Below are 20784 nucleotides of genomic sequence, written 5' to 3'. Positions count from 1 at the left end.
TGTTGTGTGAATAATTTTGCTTATTAGTGCTTTACATGGTGGTGAGAATTGTGTTAACTAGTTGTGTAAAGTATTTGAGTAAATGTATTTAGTTATGCACTTAAGTATATGTTGGGCCACTTTGTAGTTTGAGTATCAAAGATATTAGCAACTTTTTTCTACTTGACTACATTTATTAATAAGTATGTACTCTTTACTTCAATACATTTTTGATGAGTAATGCAATTACTTTTACTTTTGCATGGCACCTAACTTTTTTTTGCAGCATTTATCTCTGTTACATAAGAGGAAATATTGCCACCTACAGGGTACTGAAGGTACTATCTTCTCTGTTTTGCTCTTACTCCCCCAAACTTGTCATCAAGGCTACTTTACATGAATCCGAGTGCATTAGCAGGTAGTTGCTGAATCTCAGGTGTTTCATAAGAGATGAGGACATGACTGCAGCTGGTGATGAGGCCGAAACCAGCTTCTTCAGTGCAAGTAGGCTTTGACTATTTTATTTATCTGTTATATTGAAGAGACCTTTTGAAAGATATTGGTTTATTTATGCCCTTTTTAAGCACTTGAGCTTAACTGAGACTTGAGTGTTTGTAGACGTTTAAGAGGTTGTTGTGTCGACCTGGATTTATTGCAGTTTTTAGGTGTTCAGTTTTATTTAGATTTTAGAGAATAAACATGTGATTGCTCTCCTCACAGATCAGCTGTTCCTTGTTTTTCACTGGCATGTCTCTCAGGTATTGAAGGATTAGTGCATATCTGAGCCAACATTCAGTAACAATAAAATACTGAAGTACTATTAAAATCAGATATTCTTAGACTTTTACTCAAGTCGTATTGGAATTGGTAACTTGTAACTTGTAATGGAGTAATTTTCACTGTAAGGTATCTGTACTTTTACTCAAGTATGGTTGCCAGGTATTTACACCTCTGGTGTTAACTGAGCTCAGGTTATGATCGCACTGATGCAGGGACATTCTCTCCGAGGAGACAAGAGAGGCAGAGCCTCCTGAAATACTTGGATAAGAAAATAATAATAATAAAAAAATCAAAGCAAATATTTAGAAATATGAGATTAAACTGTTTATGTAAGTGACACTGTCCACAGCGACACAAGCATTCTGGATCCACAAATCAACCTGACTAGTAAATAACTCACACACTTGGATATCACTGCTTTGTCATGTCTGACCAACTTTATTGGCAAGAAATTTTAAATGACATGAATCAACAATCTGTGAGTGGGGCGATTTAATTGATGACTCAGCTTGGGGGAATTAAAGGGTAACACATCTCCATGTCTGAACTCTAGTACACAAATAAAATACACAAAACCTTAAAATTGTCACTGCATTCTTACAGTTAATATTTTGGAATAAATATTAAGTATGCTAAAAAAAAATTAAACTGGAACATAAATGTACATTACATAAAAAAAAATTAAAAAAAATTGAATTTGCCTCTTCTTTTCACAAGAACCCTGAAATCTGCATTGATGAAATTTGAAGTGACTTGCACCTTGTGATCAACACAAGAATAGTGTTTAACTTTTTGAGATTTTAGTCTGTGTAACACAGACACACACATTGGGTTCACTGTTCCTCCAGTGTATTCTGGATTTCTTGACTTCTTATTTGCCATTACCTAGTTCTGATTATACCGCCATCTAAAACCTGTTAAAAAAAAAAAAAAAAAAAAAAATCACATTTATTTTAATGCTTTAACTTGTTAAATCCCATATGCAGTCTCATTTAACAAACTGTTTAAAAATATAACCCAATAAAATAGAATCCAAATTTACACCATAGATATTGGAAATACTGTTCATGAAGTCACATATTAGTAACATTAGTTTTACTACGGTAACACTTTACAATATGGACAAAGCAAGTAGCTGTCTTTATGAATGGGTCACTGAATTATTGGCTCACTTGATTATTTGAAAACTGCGGATTCATTCTGTAATGAAACGTTAATTTGGTAAGATTTTATATAGAAAAATTATTATTATTATTATTATTATTATTAACATTTCTACTGCACCGCACCCCGGCCTAGACCTGTACATTTCTGCTGTGGCGTTGTTTGGAACTTTGCACATGTTGATTGTGAGAAATTCTATGGAATGGATTTAGATTATATTAAATTGGAAAATTTCCATTTCACTGGTGAAACTGAGCCAAAACAGACAATATTGTTTTTAGAATTTAACAATATTAACTTCATGTTTATTGAACTGTTTTATAAAATCAATAACACGTTTGCAATAATGCAAATATTCAGGAAAAAAACATCACACTTGCATGTGATATTGCTAAATTATATCAAAATCTAAAAGACTTCCTCACGCAGTCAGTCATTGCCCTGCATCATGTTCATAACTAAACTGCATGCAATGTAAGATGACATACAAGTCTGGGCTGGGACAGGGTGCATTAAAAGCATTAATCATTTTAAAGTGTTTTTTATTCCATAAAATGAATTGCACCAAATTAACACGTTAACAAATGTAAACTAGGGGTGTGACGAAAACACTAACCTCATGAGACGAGATGATACATGATAGTGGGCTCAAGGGAACAAGAATTTTAACATTATTTTTAAGAAATCTTCAATGACGAAATATATGACTTTGAGGAAAAAATTTATTTTATTCCACTAAAAGTATATAAAAAATAAATGCAGGTGCATTTTGAAATGTTTTAACTAATAATCATTTTGTAATGAATGTCACTTCAGTTCTACTTTCTAAATATAAATGATAATTTGCAGTAAAAGAACAATATAAGAACAGTATAATGCAAGCACTGTAAAAGGTTGTGCCACAAACTCTGTCATGTTGATATCGCGAGATAGCTTTTCACCTCGATGAGAAATATCATCAGGTATTAATATTGTGAGATCTCATGGCACAAGATCTCGTCACACCCCTAATGTAAACAAACGAGAGCTTGTTGTAAAGTGTTTCCTCTACTACTCACCGCAGTGTCTCAAGTTTATAATCTGCATTATTCCTTATATCAGAGAGCAGCTTCATTCCTAAGTCTGTCAGTTTATTTTTGGCCAGATCCAGTTCTCTCAGATGTGAGGGGTTTGATTTCAACGCTGAAGCCAGAGCAGCACAACCATGATATGTGACACTGCAATCACTTAACCTGCAGAAAACAATGACACTCTCCTCAATTTTGTGTCCTTCTATAAGTAGAAAGCCATTTACTAAAATCTCTGTTAAGTATGAGAATAGCTCATTTTCATCCAATCATGTTTATATTAACAGTAAAAAGAGAGAAAAATTAGAAACCTAATTCGAAAATAAGAAGTTTTCAAATATATTGTTTCCATAATTTTTGCTTTCTTACTCAACCCTCTACGTAAACCTTGGCAATAGAATCACCATTGGCTAGTATTTTTTTTGGTTACTCACCAGACTGATTATATATATATATATATATATATATATATATATGTGTGTGTATATAAATTCCTCCATCAGCTTATTGTATCTTTGTAAAATAGCACAGCTTTTTAAATATCTGAACGTACACTCTTAACATCAGTCAATCTAGCATTATATTATGATATTATGATAATCAAGCACTATTTAATGATAGAGATTTAGTAGAGCTAAACTAAACTAAATAAAACTATTAGAACTAAAATTTGGTATCCATTCATGAATGCATATTTATCATTTTAACTGAATTTAGGACTGGTGGTGGTGCTTAAGATATTGTTGGGCATTCAGTGTTTCTGTAAAGTTGTCAGTGTTCGCTCACTACCAGAGAAACCGTCATATCTTCTGCTTGTTCTTAAAAGCTGAAAAATTCCAAATAATACGTTTACATGTAGCATGTCGATTCTGCATGTCATGTAAGACTCTCTTGCTCTCTCTCTCTTTTTGCGTGTGTGTGAGAAACACAGTACTCACAGCAAGGTGCTAGGAAGTCATGTGCCTTCACACTAGAGTTTACGGTGCGTCATATACAGGTATGCTGCACATCCATTGAGCTGCATTAAAATAGTACAGATCGCTTGACGGAGAGCAAAACTCTCAAGCGCTTAGTCAGAGTGTTCAGCGAGTAAAAATATTTATATGTTAAACTTATACTTAGCCTCTAACACACACACCAGCAAGTAAACTAAGAATTTATTAGCCAATGGTAGACATTATTTAGTCGCCCAGAGTAAAGATTTAGTCGCATAAGCGAGTGATTTACTCGCATTGTAGAGGGTTGTTACTGCATCTTTCTTTTCACGTCTTTGTCATGTGTGAATCTTACCACAGTTTCTCCATTTTACAGTGAGGATTCTCCAGTCCTTCAGAGAGATGCTTCACTCCTGAGTCTTTTAGTTTATTCCAGGAGAGGTTCAGTTCTCTCAGGTGTGAGGGGTTTGATCTCAGAGCTGAAGCCAGAGCGGTACAACATTCCTCTGTAACATCGCAACTGCTCAAACTGCAGAGAACAATGACATGTCATATAAGGAGTAAATGTATTATCAGAAACTAATAGCAACCTTAAACCATGCAACAAAGACAAAAGTATGCTTCAGTTCTTTTTCTAAATTAAAAGTCAAAAGTTTGGACACATTACTATTTTTAAGGTTTTTGGAAGAAGTCTCTTATGCTCATCACTTTTGAGCTAAATTTTATTTACTAAAAAACAAACAAAAAAAACAACAACAAAAAAACAGTAATATTGTGAATTATTATTAATTTAAAATAATTGTTTTCTATTTTAATATACTTTAAAATATAATTTTTTTAATTTATTTAAAATTAATAATTTTAATTTGTGTCCTCAGTAATTCGGACTTGCCAAGTTCAACTCCAGGCGTACAAACTCCCGAGAATGGGAGGACACAAGGCTGGTAATTCTGCAAATGGAACAGCAGAGTTCTTGATAATGTCACTCAGCTCACAGAACTTGGGTCACAGAACTAATGTGGACAATCATCCACTAACTGGTATTTATATTATAAAATCATGTTTACACAAACAGTATAATTATTAAACAAGACAATGAGAAAACAAGAACCACATCAATATAAAGAATAAATCAAGAAAACTCTTGTTATCAGTTGTCACATTTTTCTATGTAAATTTTGTTTCATAATACAATTGTTTTTAAATAAAGGGAAAAAAGGGGGGAACATAAGATGTCTTATGATGTGATGATAAGAGAGTGAAGATGAATCTGAAGACCAGTTCAAATTTAATTCTTGCAGACATAATCTTACCACAGTTTCTCCATTTTACAGTGAGGATTCTCCAGTCCTACAGAAAGCTGCTTCACTCCTGAGTCCCCTAGTTTATTCCATGACAGATCCATTTCTCTCAGGTGTGAGGGGTTTGATTTCAGAGCTGAAACCAGAGCAGCACAACCTTCATTTGTGATTTCACAATACCTCAACCTGCAGAGAACAAAGACATTATATTAACTCTTTCAGTTCATAACACAGATTAATTAGGCAGAGGGTTCATTACAAAAGAGAGAATACAATACAATAAAATTTTTTTTAAAAATGTAAAAAAATTATATATATATATATATATATATATATATATATATATATATATATATATATATATATATATATATATATATATATATATAGCCAAGGCACTGTTTATGCCTGCTGTGTTAACCGGTATAATACGTTTTCCTCTTTACCAGTAAAATGTCAAGTTATAATAAATCTTGTTCCAATGTTTGGGGGAAATAGTATTGGTATTATATTATATTCAATGATTACAATAGCCCCATGACCCTTCAGATATAGCCATTTGAAAAATGGATGGATTATAATATAAAATTATATAATAGAACCAGCCAACTTCAAACACTGGATGAACTTGAAGCGTTTCATTATTATTATTTTTTTTATTGAATGTGACTGTTATAATCTATCTATAAATTACAGAAACGTCTGTCTGTCTGTCTGTCCGTCTGTCTGTCTGTGTGTGTGTGTGTTAACCACATATCTCTCGAACCGTTGGTCCGATGGATTTCAAATTCGACAGGTGTCTTGCCACGGGCACGAGTAAGTGCAGTGCCAAGTTTGACGTTGTTTGGATGAGAAATGCAAAAGATATCGTTAAAAATATCATTTTTAAAAGGTTGTGGTTTAAAAATAAACAGTTGTATCGGTCAAAGAAGCCCCAAGAAGGTTGTGGTTTAAAAATAAACATTCTGACAATCTGTCAGCTACACTGTTTACTTATGAATATTAGAGTTTGGTTCCAAAACGTGATAAATCCATTTTGATTCATTTGAGTAAAAATGTGTTTTCTTTACCAAGAAAGTGACAAGATGAAAACCACTATTTTCTGTTTCAAACTTTCACATAGCATCTTTAGGTTATAATAACATAAAAAAATTCAAATCCAGATTTTGATTTTCAAAGATTTATTATAAAAACGGATTATTTTCCCCAAAAATGCAATAAATTCATGACACTTTTTTTTTTTCAAAATGCAATTAATCAATTGAATCAATAAAAAAGTAATTTTTTTTATCATATTGAAACTGTTGAAATCAGCCATCGCTAAGAAATATCTCCTGAACTTTTTTGATGGCGATCAGCTCACAAAAACTGATTTTGCACGGGCATCAGCCTATTCACAAACTGTTTGCTCAAGCATAAGCGTTTTCTCGGAGTTCACTTTGTGCTTTCTACCATGCACATATAAAAATGTCACTGAACTTTTGCTGTGTAATTGTAACAATGAGCACTCAAACACATCAAACCAACAATTAGGCTACTAAAAACACTCAAAAACTGCTTTTGCACGGGCATTTTGCACTAGTATGCTTTAAAGCAACAACATGGAACTTTTCCTCTGCGGTCGCCCTACAGGTTGGAAGCGGAATTGTCCATTACCGCTGTCGTAAAATGATTTACGGTTACTGTCAACGCATTCTCATCCCCAAATCGTCACTTTCAAACATTCTTCAATATCCGACGCAAGAAGGACCCTTAGCGTCAATATGAGACGCTTCGGTTATGGGTAGGTTTAGGTCTGTGGTAGGGTTATGCGTCTCATGGACGCTAAAGGGTGCTTTGTGCGTCAGATATTGAAGAAATTTTGAAAGCGTCAGTATATGACGACTTGGGATGAGAACGGGCTGTTACTGTATATGAAGCATGCAGGTTTTTTTCATATGGGCAATGATAATATTATTAATCTTCCTCCTTTCATAATTTATACATGTTTAGTAGACTAAACATTTTAACTCAAACATTTGCGATTTGCATGTCGATTGCAATGCTCAAATCTGAACGAGAATGATAGCGATAGCATCCTAACCATCTAAACCTAGCATGTTAGTGTTTACTAGCTACCAGATTGATAATTCGCTCATCTACTAACGTTAGCTGATTCATGAAGATAAATGGAGGACCAGATAGTTTCCGTAACGTAGCCAGGCAGACAACAGATTAGAAAAACTAAAGATAGTATGCAAGCAATTTACTTACTTGTTCAACAGCATGACGGCCAAGTCAGCATCGGTCTGACGATAAGCTCACGCCAGCGAGCAAACGCTCGACCAATATTGATCCTCGTCCTGCCTTTCAGTTTATCACTCTCCCTTTTCCTCTTCCGACTCTACTCCGACAAAACCTTGGACTTCTTACGTTTCGCTGCTGCTTCAGCCATGACGAAAACAGACACACGAAAACAAACGCGCTGGTTGGCCTGTCACGGCCGAATTTGAGGGAGTGGTGGGCGAAGTGACGTATGCCGTAAAGCAGTCGAATTTTGTAGTTCTTTTTGAGCTCTGGTTACTACCCGCACCCCGAAGTTACATAGTGCCAGTAAAAGCGATACAGACCCCGTCGTGTCATTCAACCTATTGTAAGTCGATGTACCATCACAAGGGTCTTGGAAATATATTATGAAGGTTGAAAAACTACATGTTGTTACTTTAAAAATTGAGTTTATTCCTGAAGTCTAAAGCAAAATATGTTTTTGAGGACCCATTCAAATGTAGTCTCAGATCGCATTTTAGAGAGATTATTTTACCACAGTTTCTCCAGTTTACAGTGTAGATTCTCCAGTCCATCAGAAAGCAGCTTAACTCCTGAGTCCCCAAGTTTATTCCCAGACAGATTCAGATCTCTCAGGTGGGAGGGGTTTGATCTCAGAGCTGAAGTCAGAGCAGCACAACCTTCATCTGTGATGTCACAACTGTTCAACCTGTAGAGAACAATGAAACATGAACAGTGACACACTCTTCTTAGTTAAGAACACAGTATTTTTCTAGCATTAAAATTGTCTATAAAATAAATAACCTAACGGATATAATTGTTTGATAACCAATCAGTGCTGTGAGATCACAAGTTCATGTTTTTTCAAAACATTGCTGAGATTGATTGAGTTTACACCGTTAAAGCTCCTGAATCCTGTAGTTCATTCTCAGAAGTTTCAGATCAAGTTGACAATCAGAGTTTCATTTCTATTTCAGTTTACAGACAAATTCAGGACTCGATGCGATGATGCATCTTGGTGTTGACACTATGGTGAATGCCCTCAGTGTGACCTGTGTCTGAGCACATGTACACACATGCCAATCCACTGGCAGACCGCAGTCCATGACATCGCAAGCAGAGTGCCTGTGCATATAAAAGGCTGCCTAAGTTACACTTAATCAACTTTTTTTGTTTGAAGGGGACGTGCAAGCATGGTATGTATGGCAACGAGACGCAGCATCTTATTCCCCTTCTAAGGGAACCAAGTTGCATATGCAAACTGAAACGTTCCCTTTCAAAGTAGAACTTTGACGCTGTGTCTTGGTGTTGACGTTATGTGGAACTGAGACTTTCCCCTGAATGTTTTGGAAAAGATTCGAAGCATCAAGAGTGTCAAAAACATATTATATATATATATATATATATATATATATATATATATATATATATATGTTAGTAAATGGACTTAAACTTCCAAAGACCTGTAGAGTAGTGGTCTAGATTCAAACATTCCGACATGCAAAGGGAAGCATTGGAAAGAAAGTGAGGCTTCGTTTTTCATTGATCACGTGTTTCTCTGAAAACAATACGCGCTCCGGCATGGAGCTTCACGAGAAATTGCACTGCGTACTTGATACGCGCTTTGAAGCTTCAGTGTCAAATGTAACATCACTATATCCACTACACCATCCTGAGGAAATGACTACCCACAGGATGTGAATATAACAAAGTAACATAACTTAAGTGACTCTGAGGAACTAATTGGAGTCAACCAGCATGTCAACACACCTAAGCACATCCTATGTGATTTGTGCGGAAATTTACACAGTGGCTCTGTTCCCTAAAGCCAGTGCCCCAAGCAGAACATATTCTGGTGTAAGTGGCTCATAGGGAGCAGCCTAATGAAGGAAGCATGAAAAGATTTTCTGACATTAGCAGTCAGTACCTTGAACTGAGAGTACTGAGAAGGGCAGGAAACAACCTTCAGGTATGTCACCATCCAAAAGGGAGCAATTTACCTCCTGAAATAGAATTATAAAGGGAGGGAGACAAACGAGATAAATGGGACACATTGTGGTTTGCCCAGAAACTCTCATTTAGCAGGCTCTATACCCCAAGGGAATAACAGGGGAGATTAAACCCTACTTGAAACCTCAATAAGTAATTGGGGAGTGCGGAAATAAAAGAAAGGGATGCTATGTGGTCTGTTATCATAACTCTTATTTACCCAGCTCATACCCTGACTAAGTCAAGGTACTCTCCAGAGACCTGTTATGGCCAGCAACCTCCAGCGTTGCGCAAAAGGGGGCAAAGATAAGACGGACGCCACCAGGCGATCTACCTCTACTGTCATCCCTACTCTACACGGATCATACTAGAAGAGGCATATGAAATAAGCATGCAAACCTAATTAAAACTCGATATGAATAAACAGAGAGGGTGGTAAACAGGAGCGTGGGATGCAAAGCATTTTGCCCAACGAAACCCCCATACATCATGCTTCATGTCGATTATAGCTACTGTTTGCATAAAATAGGCAGCACTGCTCCAAGCCTGATAAAGAAACAGGCAACAGAGTGAGTGGTTTCCGCTCATTTCTCTACTTTTTTTTAAAACAAACATTAACCTGCTCTAACTCTATCCTTATCGCTCGGCAAAGGTTGCTACAACTAGCACAAAAAGCCCAACAAGGGCTTTTGGAGGTAAGTGTAATACCTCCGACACCTCCCAGCTGAAATGCTGGAGTGGAACTGATGAGAATTTTCTTTTCTTTTTTCTGCATCATTACCAACCCCAAGACTTGTGATTGGCTATTAAAATAAAGAAGGCAACTGTGAAGAGGAGGGCGCATCATTCCGAGCAGGCTTTTGAATCCAACAGATTGCCTGAACTGGTGAGAGGACATCAGGGAAATTGACACCTCCCAAACTCCTCCACTAGCTCAACCTGTGACCATCATAAACAGAGTGAGAGCAGAGCTTCTTCACTAAAAAAAAAATTTCACATTGAGCTCATTCAGCTCCCTCGAGAATTGAACATGCTTCTAGGCAGATAACACAGAGTTCATGCGTATCCTTTTGTGTCATAAAACAAGGACACAGAGGAACAAACTTTCTGAAAATCTTGTTCTCTATTGCCATGTGCTACAAAAACAAACGTCTACTAAAGACAAAAAAGCTGATGACATGTAATTTAGGCGCCCTTATATATGCACGGATGCTACACGCGTGATGTCATGGACTGTTGTCTGCCAATGGATTGGGGTGTATGTACACGTGCTCAAACATCGGTCATGCCGAGGGTGTTGCCCATAGCGCCAACACTAAGACGCAGCGTGGAAGTTACACTTCAAAAGGGAACTGGACATTAAGTATATATTATTGCAAATGTTAATCAAGTGTAATGTATTAAACTCATGGACATGCAAAAATGTTGATGTCTTAGACTTTAACAAACTCCACAGAACTCAATTTAAATAATTGTATACAGTTACTTACTGAGCTGATCTGTATGCTTTAACCACAGGCAGCAGTTTTAGAAGAACTTTATCAGCTTTCATTTGTGATCCAACAAAATCTTTGAGCTTAAACACATTCATCTCTTGCTCAGATGTCAACAAAACAAAAATTAAAGCTGACCACTGTGAAGAGGACAGTTTCACTTTATTTACTGTTCCAGCTGTCACATAATCTTGAATTTGCTCCATTAGTGAACAGTCACCTAGTTCATTCAGACAGTGAAACAGATTGAGGAATTTTTCAGGAGAGGGATTCTTCTTGATCTTCTGTTTGATGTACTGAACTGTTTTCTCTTTGTTATGCAAGCAGTTCCCTGTCTCTGTTAGAAGGTATTGTAAAAGAGTCTGATTGCACTCCATTGAGAAGCCAAGAAGGAAACGAAGGAAAAGGTCCAAATGTCCATTCTTACTATGCAATGTCCTGTCCACAGCTTTCTGATGGAGATTTGATAATGAAATCTGTTTTGATGATTTATATTTCACAAAGTTAAAATATCTGGACAAAAATATTCCTTTGTTAACCAGATCAAATACATTTATGTTATATTTTATGAAGGACAGGTGCACATATAGAGCTGCAAGATGTTCTTGAATGCTCAGATGAACAAAGCAGTACACTTTCCCCTGATACAAGCCAAACTCCTCTCTGAAAATCTGAGTGCACAATCCTGAGTACACTGATGCTTCTGTCACATCAATGCCACACTCTATCAGGTCTTCCTCATAGAAGATCAGGTTTCCTTTCACAAGCTGCTGAAAAGCAAGCTTCCCCAGTTTGAGAATCATGTCTTCATCTTTCACTGTCTTCTCATAGTCCTTCTCATGTTTGATGTTGGTCTGAATGATCAGGAAGTGTGTGTACATTTGAGTGAGAGTCTTGGGAATCTCACCACTCTCTGCTCCACTCAACATCTTTTCTAGAACAGTGGCTGAGATCCAGCAGAACACTGGGATGTGACACATAATAAAGAGGCTCCTTGATGACTTCAGGTGTGAGATGATTCTGTCAGCCAGACTCTGATCACTGATTTTCTTCCTGAAGTATTCCTCCTTCTGTGGCTCATTGAAGCCTCGTACCTCTGTCACTCGATGGACACACTCAGAGGGGATGAGATCCGCTGCTGCTGGTCTGGAGGTTATCCAGATGAGAGCAGAGGGAAGCAGATTCCCCGCAATGAGGTTCGTCAGCAGCACGTCCACTGAGGCTGATTCAGTCACATCACACAACCTCACATTGCTCTGAAAATCCAGAGACAGGCGACACTCGTCTAGACCATCAAAAATGAATGACACTTTATACTGACTGCTGGAAATATCCAGTTCTTTTGTTTCTGTGAAGAAAATGTGAAGCAGATCTAAAAGACTGAGTTTTTGGCCATGTATCAAATTGAGCTCTCTGAAAGGAAGTGGAAATATAAGGTGGATGTCCTGATTTTCTTTCCCTTCAGCCCAGTCCAGGACGAACTTCTGCACAGAGACTGTTTTTCCAATGCCAGCGACACCCTTTGTCAGCACAGTTCTGATGGGTTTGTCTTGTTCAGGTAAAGACCGGAAAATGTCATTGCATTTGATTGGTGTGTCCTCCATAGCTGTTCTTCTGGATTGTGTCTCAATCTGTCTCACCTCATGTTCATTACAGTCTTCACTTTCACCTTCTGTGATGTAGAGCTCAGTGTAGATCTCATTCAGGAATGTCGGGTTTCCTTGCTTTGCGGTTCCCTCATTCAGACACTGAAACTTCATTTTTAGTTTTGTTTTAACTGCATTGTAGACTTGAGATGCTTTGCTATTAAAATAGTAGATTATTAGTATTATTAACATATATTCAAACTTATCATTGTATACAGTCCAAATAATCTTGCTTGTAACAATTTGTTTACTGAGATTTGGAGAAAACTATTAGAGCCACTATTTGTGAGAATATCAGAAATGAACTTTTGTTTTATGCTGTTTGTTTTTAGATGTGAATTATGGTCTCACTCTTTGTCTCTGATGCTGATGGTCTGGTTATTATTCCAGCTGATCTGTCCAGTTTCTCTGTCTGACTCCTGCTGGACTCTGAAAAATCAGAAAACATATTTTTAAAGTCTTACACATGAAAATGTCTTCAAACAAGCCTGGTGGTGGAGGAGGCTGAATCACTGAAATAAATAAACAATAATATGTAATAATGACATTCATAGGAGAATAAATGATGTGATCAGAAACCATAGTGCAGAAGATCTTACACGTTTGTGACAACCCTTAAACACAAAGTCTGGTAAAATGAGGCAATCAATACCAACTATTTCTCAAATTACAACACAGTTGACAATAAAAAACAGTTTAGGAGTCTGTATATATAAGTAAGGTAGTCCGTGTGAAATGACTGACTGTGAAAGCTGTATATAATATGAGTAGTGGACACAGTAGTGCAACTGTGCAAAAGTTTGTGACCCCTCATCTTATGAATTATACTGCCATCTAATTACCTGTGATCAGGAAGGCGGCCTTTATCACTGAATTTTGGAGGACATCCCATTGACCGGTCACTCTTCATAGACACACAACTGGGTTCTGATATCTCTTTGTTGACTGACCTTAAAAAGAAAGATATTATCGTATTTTCAGAGGTCATTCAGTCATTTTAATAATTAATATACACAGGTATGGTCATAAGTTAACATAACCCTTGTAGAGTCTGCAAAATGTTAATAAATAAAACTAAATGAGGATCATAAATATTGCATTTTATTTTTTTATTTTTTTTTAGTACTGCCCTGAATAAACTACAGTATTTTACATAACAATTGTATACATGTAGTTCACAAGAAAAAACAATAACTGAATTTACACAAATGAATCAGTTCTAATGAATCAGTTTGGTAAAAAGTCACATTACACTATGTTCCACTGAGGTGCTGAGCTTAAACTTCAAGGAAAAACATCCCGCCTGTGTTTGTTTTCTATCTAATGATGTGATTGCAGAGGTTGTTTAAGGTTATGAGAGGCATGTGATCATGCCAAAAGGACAGATAAATCAACAGCCTCCCAATCAAAGTCCCCGGGTTTTATGACTAACCTGTGACACTTGCTGGAGAACATAATGTGTCAAAGATAATCAATGTCTCTAAACAACTGCATCCACTTAGTTGATTTGGTCACACTTTATATTAGGCATCCTTGACTTCTATGCACTTACATCAAAAAAATAAGTACAATGTACTTATTGTGTTCATTTTGTAATGCAAAACACTTGTGCTGCTATTGAGGTGGGATAAGGTTAGGGACAGGTTTGGTGGTATGGGTAGGTTTAAGGGTGGGTTAAGGTGTAAGGGAAGGCTTAACAGTATAATTGTATATGTACTTACAGAAATGAATTACAGCTGTAATTACATGCAGGTATTTTGAATATAAGTACAATGTAAAAACATGTGTGTACACAATAAGTGCATTTTATAAAAATATTAATTTAAATGTTAGTAAATAGTAGTTAAAGGCACCTAATATAAAGTGGGACTTTTCACAATTTCCATGTTACATTTGTAGGTCATCTAATTACCTGTAACCAAGAGGAAAGGCTTCACCATTGAATTTTGGAGGGCATCCCATTGACCGCTCACTTTTCATGGACACACAACTGGGCTCTGATTTGTCTTGGTGGACTGGCCTTAAAGATCACAAATATATAAGATAATATATTTTAGAAGTCACTTAATGTTATGGCATGTTTGTTGTATAGCAACAAACTTAACAGACTGCTGTTAAGTCTGGGACTACATCTAACAGAAACATGCCACTTAATGAATTTGTATAAAAATGTTTCAAAGTTTAAAGTTTATAAAAGCAATAAGGCACTCACAATCATTCTGTATTGTGAAAACAGAGTTCAAGCTCTGATCTCTACGTGGATGTTTTGTAATGTATGTATTTAGTAATACGGCTGTATGAAAAGATGCCATATTAGATCTTTTAATAGTGACTTAAATGTGAGTAGCTATACCTGATTCCTGAATTCTCCATCTCTAAATGTTTGTTTGTCGTCCTCATGAAGGACTCCACCGCTGACTCCAAGAAACAACTACACAAATAAAAAGCCACAAAATGATTACTGAAACTTAAATAAGGAGACAAAGAACCTGAGTGTGTTCTGTTTGGATAGATTCACTCATGAGAGCCTGCATGTCCATCATTTTAGTCGTATTTTAGCTTTTATGCTTTATCTATTCTAAATAACATGGAGTATTTTTTTATTTTTTTTACAAAATATATTTTTTAAACAACTAAAGTTTACAAAAACATATATGAATATTTCATATTAAACATATTTGAAACATATAAATGTTATTGTACTATCACGATCCAGGTTCTGTGCCTCTTGTTTAGTATGGTGAATTCAAAAACAAAGGAGAGTTTGATCCAAATGCAGTGAGTTTAATAATAAAATAAGCATAAAAACAAATCCAAACAAAAGACTTGACAAAAGATTCACTGCACATGCACTGAAACAAAAGATTCATGCTGTTCCGATTTACTACAAAGTCTAGGTTATATAGCCTATTAAAAAAATAATAATAATAATGGGAAAAAAATAGACTTTTAAAATTAACTAAATGCGTTTAAGGGCGTTTCTTCAACTAGGGGCACTTTTAGGCTTGTGAAGTTGAATAAAAAAAACTTGTTCAAAAGTCACGTAACACAGTCTCATAAGTTTAAATAATTTTTCTAGTTTTAAGGTCTGTAAGAGGACAAACTTAGATTACAAGAGAAATTGTAAATATTTTACATTTTTTCTGACCTGCAATGAACAAATGTCATTTCCACCACATCTCTATATACAGCTTTTATTTAAAAACAGAATAACTTACGCCACTCAAGAATAGTCTAAGATAATTTTTGTAACTAGTTTTATCAGTTTTTCCACAATGTAAAATAATTATACATTTGTCAATGAGATAAATAACTGTCCTAAGGACCAAATGGTGAACTGTACACCTGTCACACTCTGAAATGTAATATTGGTTTGGGCAAGAGCTTATTAGAAAATAAATAACTTGAATTTTTATATTAAGTAGAGCATGATCTCGTAAATTGTGGATACATTTTTAATGTGTGATGAGAACTTTTTAAATGTTTTTAAAAAATGTGTGTGGTGATGGAAATGACAGGGTGGTGGTGGAAATGACAATGAATTAACGTGAATGTAGAGAAACAGTAATATTTAGAGAAATATTTATTTGAAAAACTCTTAAACTCATCACACTCAGTAAACTCAATTCACAAAGTCAATCTACTCTTGCAATCCTTATCAATTGTACTTTGTAATCATAAATGTCATTTCCACCACATGCAGTCATTTCCACCACAGAGGGCAGTGTGGTGGAAATGACATTTCTGTATTTTTTTGTGAAAAAATGGAAGATAGCTTCACTAATCAGCTTTGAATTAATACTCAGCATTTCATGCATGCAAAATACTCTTATTTAACTTAAAAAAAATTACTTTTTAAAAACACCCTTGAAGGTACAGCATGTTTCCACCACATGCTGTCATTTCCACCACAGAGGGCAGTGTGGTGGAAATGACTGTGGTGGAAATGACATTTCTGTAGTTTTTTGTGAAAAAATGGAAGATAGCTTCACTGATTAGCTTTGAATTAATACTTAGCATTTCATGTATGTAAAATACTCTTATTTAACTTAAAATTTTTAACTTTTTAAAAACACCCTTGAAGGTACAGCATGTTTGGAAATGACGTAGAATAAATATATTAACTGATCAAGCAATATTTACCTTGATTTTTCTTGTTTTGTTCTTGATGAAAATTTAAAATGGCCTCCATGTCCAACATGTGCTCTGATGTCTCTGAACATTTCCATAGAAACCACCTAAACAATCTTTCACACAAACTTTTTAAAGGGACATTACAGTGTTGTGGTGGAAATGACACCAATACTGTGCGACAGCTATATTTTGTATAAAAAGTAATATTGATGGTGGTCTCACATTAAATACTATAATGTATTTTAATTATTTTACTAGTGCTTAATTTAGGTATATTAATAGTTAACAGATAAGTCATACTTTTAAACTGTATTTTCATTGTTGAAGTTAAAAAGTCTGGGTGTGCGACAAGGATAAAACAGTGATTTTGACACCTATAAGGAGGATGAAAAGTTTGAAAAAAATCATAATAGAAAGGTAGTAAAAAGTTTTTAAGGAGGTTTTATTGTTAGTTTGAAAAAGAAAGAGGATTTTGTCCAAAATTGTATGTATGTTTAAAAATATGACCAAAGTACATAAAAGTGCCCATAGTCTAAGAATCACCCTTAAACTGCAGTTGACAAAAACACAAAGAACTGAGACATGCACGAGACAAAAGATTCATGCTGTTCCGATTTACTACAAAGTCTAGGTTAAAATTAATAGGCTATAGCCTATTGAAGAAAAAAAAATTGACTTTTAAAATGAACTAAATGCGTTTAAACTGCAGCTGACAAAAACACAAAGGACTGAGTCGCAGTATACTAGATCATAATCTACCATTTTTAACACTTCGCCATAACACTTACCTTGGTCGTAGGCTATTTCGGTAGACAAATTGTTGCAAAAGCTTTCATAAACTTTAAGGCCACAGTAAACATTGCGGCATATGTTGCTCTTTGTTTTGCGTGCCAGCATTTCTACCGCCTAGAAGTAAAATTGCAAAAAGACACATTTCGAAAGTAACAGGAGAGCGAATAGTAACCTGAAAGAGATAGATAGAGAAACCTTGTGTAGCATCCGCAAAACTCAAAGGAAAGCGGTGTTGATGTAAACAGGAAGAGGTCTATCTCATGCAAGTGCGGACCGGTATAGGTTTATGATTACGAATATGGGTCCTGCCATAAATGGGGAAAATCCCATTTAATCTAAAAACAGTCCCGTATAAATCGCACCAGTCCAATCATTTATTATGAGCCGTTCTGCTTGGTCCCAAGCTTCGTCTGCGATTAAGCAAAATTACCGTCAAAATAAATGAGGTACAGGACGCAACTATATTCACGGGTGGCTACACGCAATAGTGAGATTGCAATAGTCAATTGAGCAATAGTCGCAATTAATAGTTTTAAAATGCAGCACTATCTTTTAGTGTTATCTTTGTATACATGTTAAATGCGCGCTCTCTCTGACATATGACCTGTTGGCTATAGGCAATGTCACTTTATTAGTGTAGACAAGATGAAAGACAAAGCCGATGTATTGCATAAAAACAAATAATGCACAGAATTTTTCTTTCCTTTTAAAAAATAAGTGAAAAAAATTTAAACAAGAATATAGCCTATAGAAAACAATATATATTTTTCAATCATTCTCTCAAGAAGAGAAAACAGCCTGTCCATCCTCTCCCTACTTTCCTGTGCTCTCCTCGCCTCTGCCTCCCTCTCTGCATGTCTTCTGTGATCAAGTCCAAAAACTTGTCCTCTCTGTCTCACCGCCTTCGTGCTGCTGCTCGTGCTGGTGCTGGTACTATGAAGGTAAAATAGTAGCAAAACTCGAGAGCACGTAGATGTGAATTTGAGAACTTGTACAATAAATATTTGTACTTGTACATTTACATTTACACTCACAGCTCCAATGTGAAAACCTGTAAAATAAAAATCTGAAGCTGAATGTTGAAATTTGCACTCGCAAACATTAGTCACAAACCTGTATTCTGAATCTGAAGCTGCAGACAAGTAGACACAAATGTGTAAAATGCCATTCACTGAAATACAACGACAGACACAAACTTGTAATATATATTTTGCGTTTAATCTTACATTCACATTCGCGGTACTTCCTCAATTAGGCACTTGCAACTTCTCAAATCTGTCACTGCAATTTCAAATTTCGCGCCTTGACTTTTGCTACTCTTTTCGCGATATACAGGTGCAAAACTAACTTGTGCACTTGAAACTCAGAGGCGGTGAGAGAGAAAGAGGGGCGGGAGGAGGGGGGGGTCAAAAGAGTCGTTTTATTGGTTGGCACCTAGCCAATGAAATGGGACTTCGATGATGTCACGAAACCCGCGTGCACTGAAATACTGTCTATGGCAATAAAAAGCTAAAATGGCTTAATGCATTAGACTGATATTAAAAGAAATAAACGATATTATCAAACTCAGTAAACACCATGCTAATAATGCATACAACAGAAAAGCAGATGAGCACAGAATATGACGAAAGAAAGCAAATGTGTGTTCAGTGCAAATAAACTTGCTGCCTGTGTTTTATTAATAATGTAACGAATTATGTGGGTTTTTTTTATATTTTTTTTATAACTGTTGGTCCATTAAGCCTCATTAAGCGTTTTCTTGGTTTATATGGGAGGAAAACGTACAATTAAACGCATTGAGTTCATATTCTGTGCTCAACTGCTTTTCTGTATGCTTTGTTTGTATGGTGTTTCCTGAGTTTTGGTCTTTTAATACCACTGTCTCAATTACACGCGTTGCGTGTATTTAAAATAATACAACAAGGTTTGTTCTAATGGAATTTATTGATTGATAAAATCAAAATTAAATATCCCCAAAATATATGAAGGTGGGGATATTTAATTTTGATTTTATCAATCAATAAATTCCATTAGAACAAACCTTGTTGTATTATTTTAAATTAATACTGTGAAGCTGCTTTGATACAATCTGTATTATGAAAAGCGCTATACAAATACACTTGACTTAATAATGCATACTACAGAAAAGCAGATGAGCACAGAATATCAACGCAACGCGTGTAATTGAGACAGTGGTATTAAAAGACCAAAACTCAGGAAACACCATACAAACAAAGCATACAGAAAAGCAGTTGAGCACAGAATATGAACTCAACGCGTTTAATTGTACGTTTTCCTCCCATATAAACCAAGAAAACGCTTAATGAGGCTTAATGGACCAACAGTTATAAAAAAAAATATAAAAAAAACCCACATAATTCGTTACATTATTAATAAAACACAGGCAGCAAGTTTATTTGCACTGAACACACATTTGCTTTCTTTCGTCATATTCTGTGCTCATCTGCTTTTCTGTTGTATGCATTATTAGCATGCTGTTTACTGAGTTTGATAATATCGTTTATTTCTTTTAATATCAGTCTAATGCATTAAGCCATGTTAGCTTTTTATTGCCATAGACAGTATTTCAGTGCACGCGGGTTTCGTGACATCATCGAAGTCCCATTTCATTGGCTAGGTGCCAACCAATAAAACGACTCCTTTGACCCCCCCCTCCTCCCGCCCCTCTTTCTCTCTCACCGCCTCTGAGTTTCAAGTGCACAAGTTAGTTTTGCACCTGTATATCGCGAAAAGAGTAGCAAAAGTCAAGGCGCGAAATTTGAAATTGCAGTGACAGATTTGAGAAGTTGCAAGTGCCTAATTGAGGAAGTACCGCGAATGTGAATGTAAGATTAAACGCAAAATATATATTACAAGTTTGTGTCTGTCGTTGTATTTCTGTGAATGGCATTTTACACATTTGTGTCTACTTGTCTGCAGCTTCAGATTCAGAATACAGGTTTGTGACTAATGTTTGCGAGTGCAAATTTCAACATTCAGCTTCAGATTTTTATTTTACAGGTTTTCACATTGGAGCTGTGAGTGTAAATGTTCATGTACAAGTACAAATATGTATTGTACAAGTTCTCAAATTCACATCTACGTGCTCTCGAGTTTTGCTACTATTTTACCTTCATATTATGGTACTGGTGCTGGTGCTGGTGGTGCTTGTGCGGCTGCTGCTGCTCCTGGTGGTGGTGCTGCTGGTACTGCTGCCCCTGGCTCCTCCTCCCCGTGGG

The 20784-nt window shown here is 35.9% G+C and overlaps 1 protein-coding gene across 1 annotated transcript in view; it reads right to left on the bottom strand.

Moving 5' to 3' along the window:
• Window positions 1-18478, bottom strand: part of maml2 (mastermind like transcriptional coactivator 2) — a 101244-nt gene extending 82766 nt beyond the window's left edge. The window contains exons 1-10 of the mRNA XM_084418422.1: window positions 18369-18478; window positions 14973-15052; window positions 14532-14639; window positions 13462-13569; window positions 12971-13048; window positions 10971-12776; window positions 8027-8200; window positions 5239-5412; window positions 4281-4454; window positions 2982-3155 (exon numbers count right to left, since the gene is read on the bottom strand). Coding sequence (XP_084274548.1) covers window positions 2982-3155; window positions 4281-4454; window positions 5239-5412; window positions 8027-8200; window positions 10971-12776; window positions 12971-13048; window positions 13462-13569; window positions 14532-14639; window positions 14973-15052; window positions 18369-18401 — 2909 coding nt within the window. The 5' untranslated portion in view covers window positions 18402-18478. The remainder of the gene's footprint in view (window positions 1-2981; window positions 3156-4280; window positions 4455-5238; window positions 5413-8026; window positions 8201-10970; window positions 12777-12970; window positions 13049-13461; window positions 13570-14531; window positions 14640-14972; window positions 15053-18368) is intronic.
• Window positions 18479-20784: the final 2306 nt, after the last annotated feature.

This window comes from Rutilus rutilus, assembly GCF_951802725.1.
Source record: "Rutilus rutilus genome assembly, chromosome: 9".
Taxonomy (NCBI): Eukaryota; Metazoa; Chordata; class Actinopteri; order Cypriniformes; family Leuciscidae; genus Rutilus; species Rutilus rutilus.
This window is presented reverse-complemented; position numbering and strand designations above follow the sequence as displayed.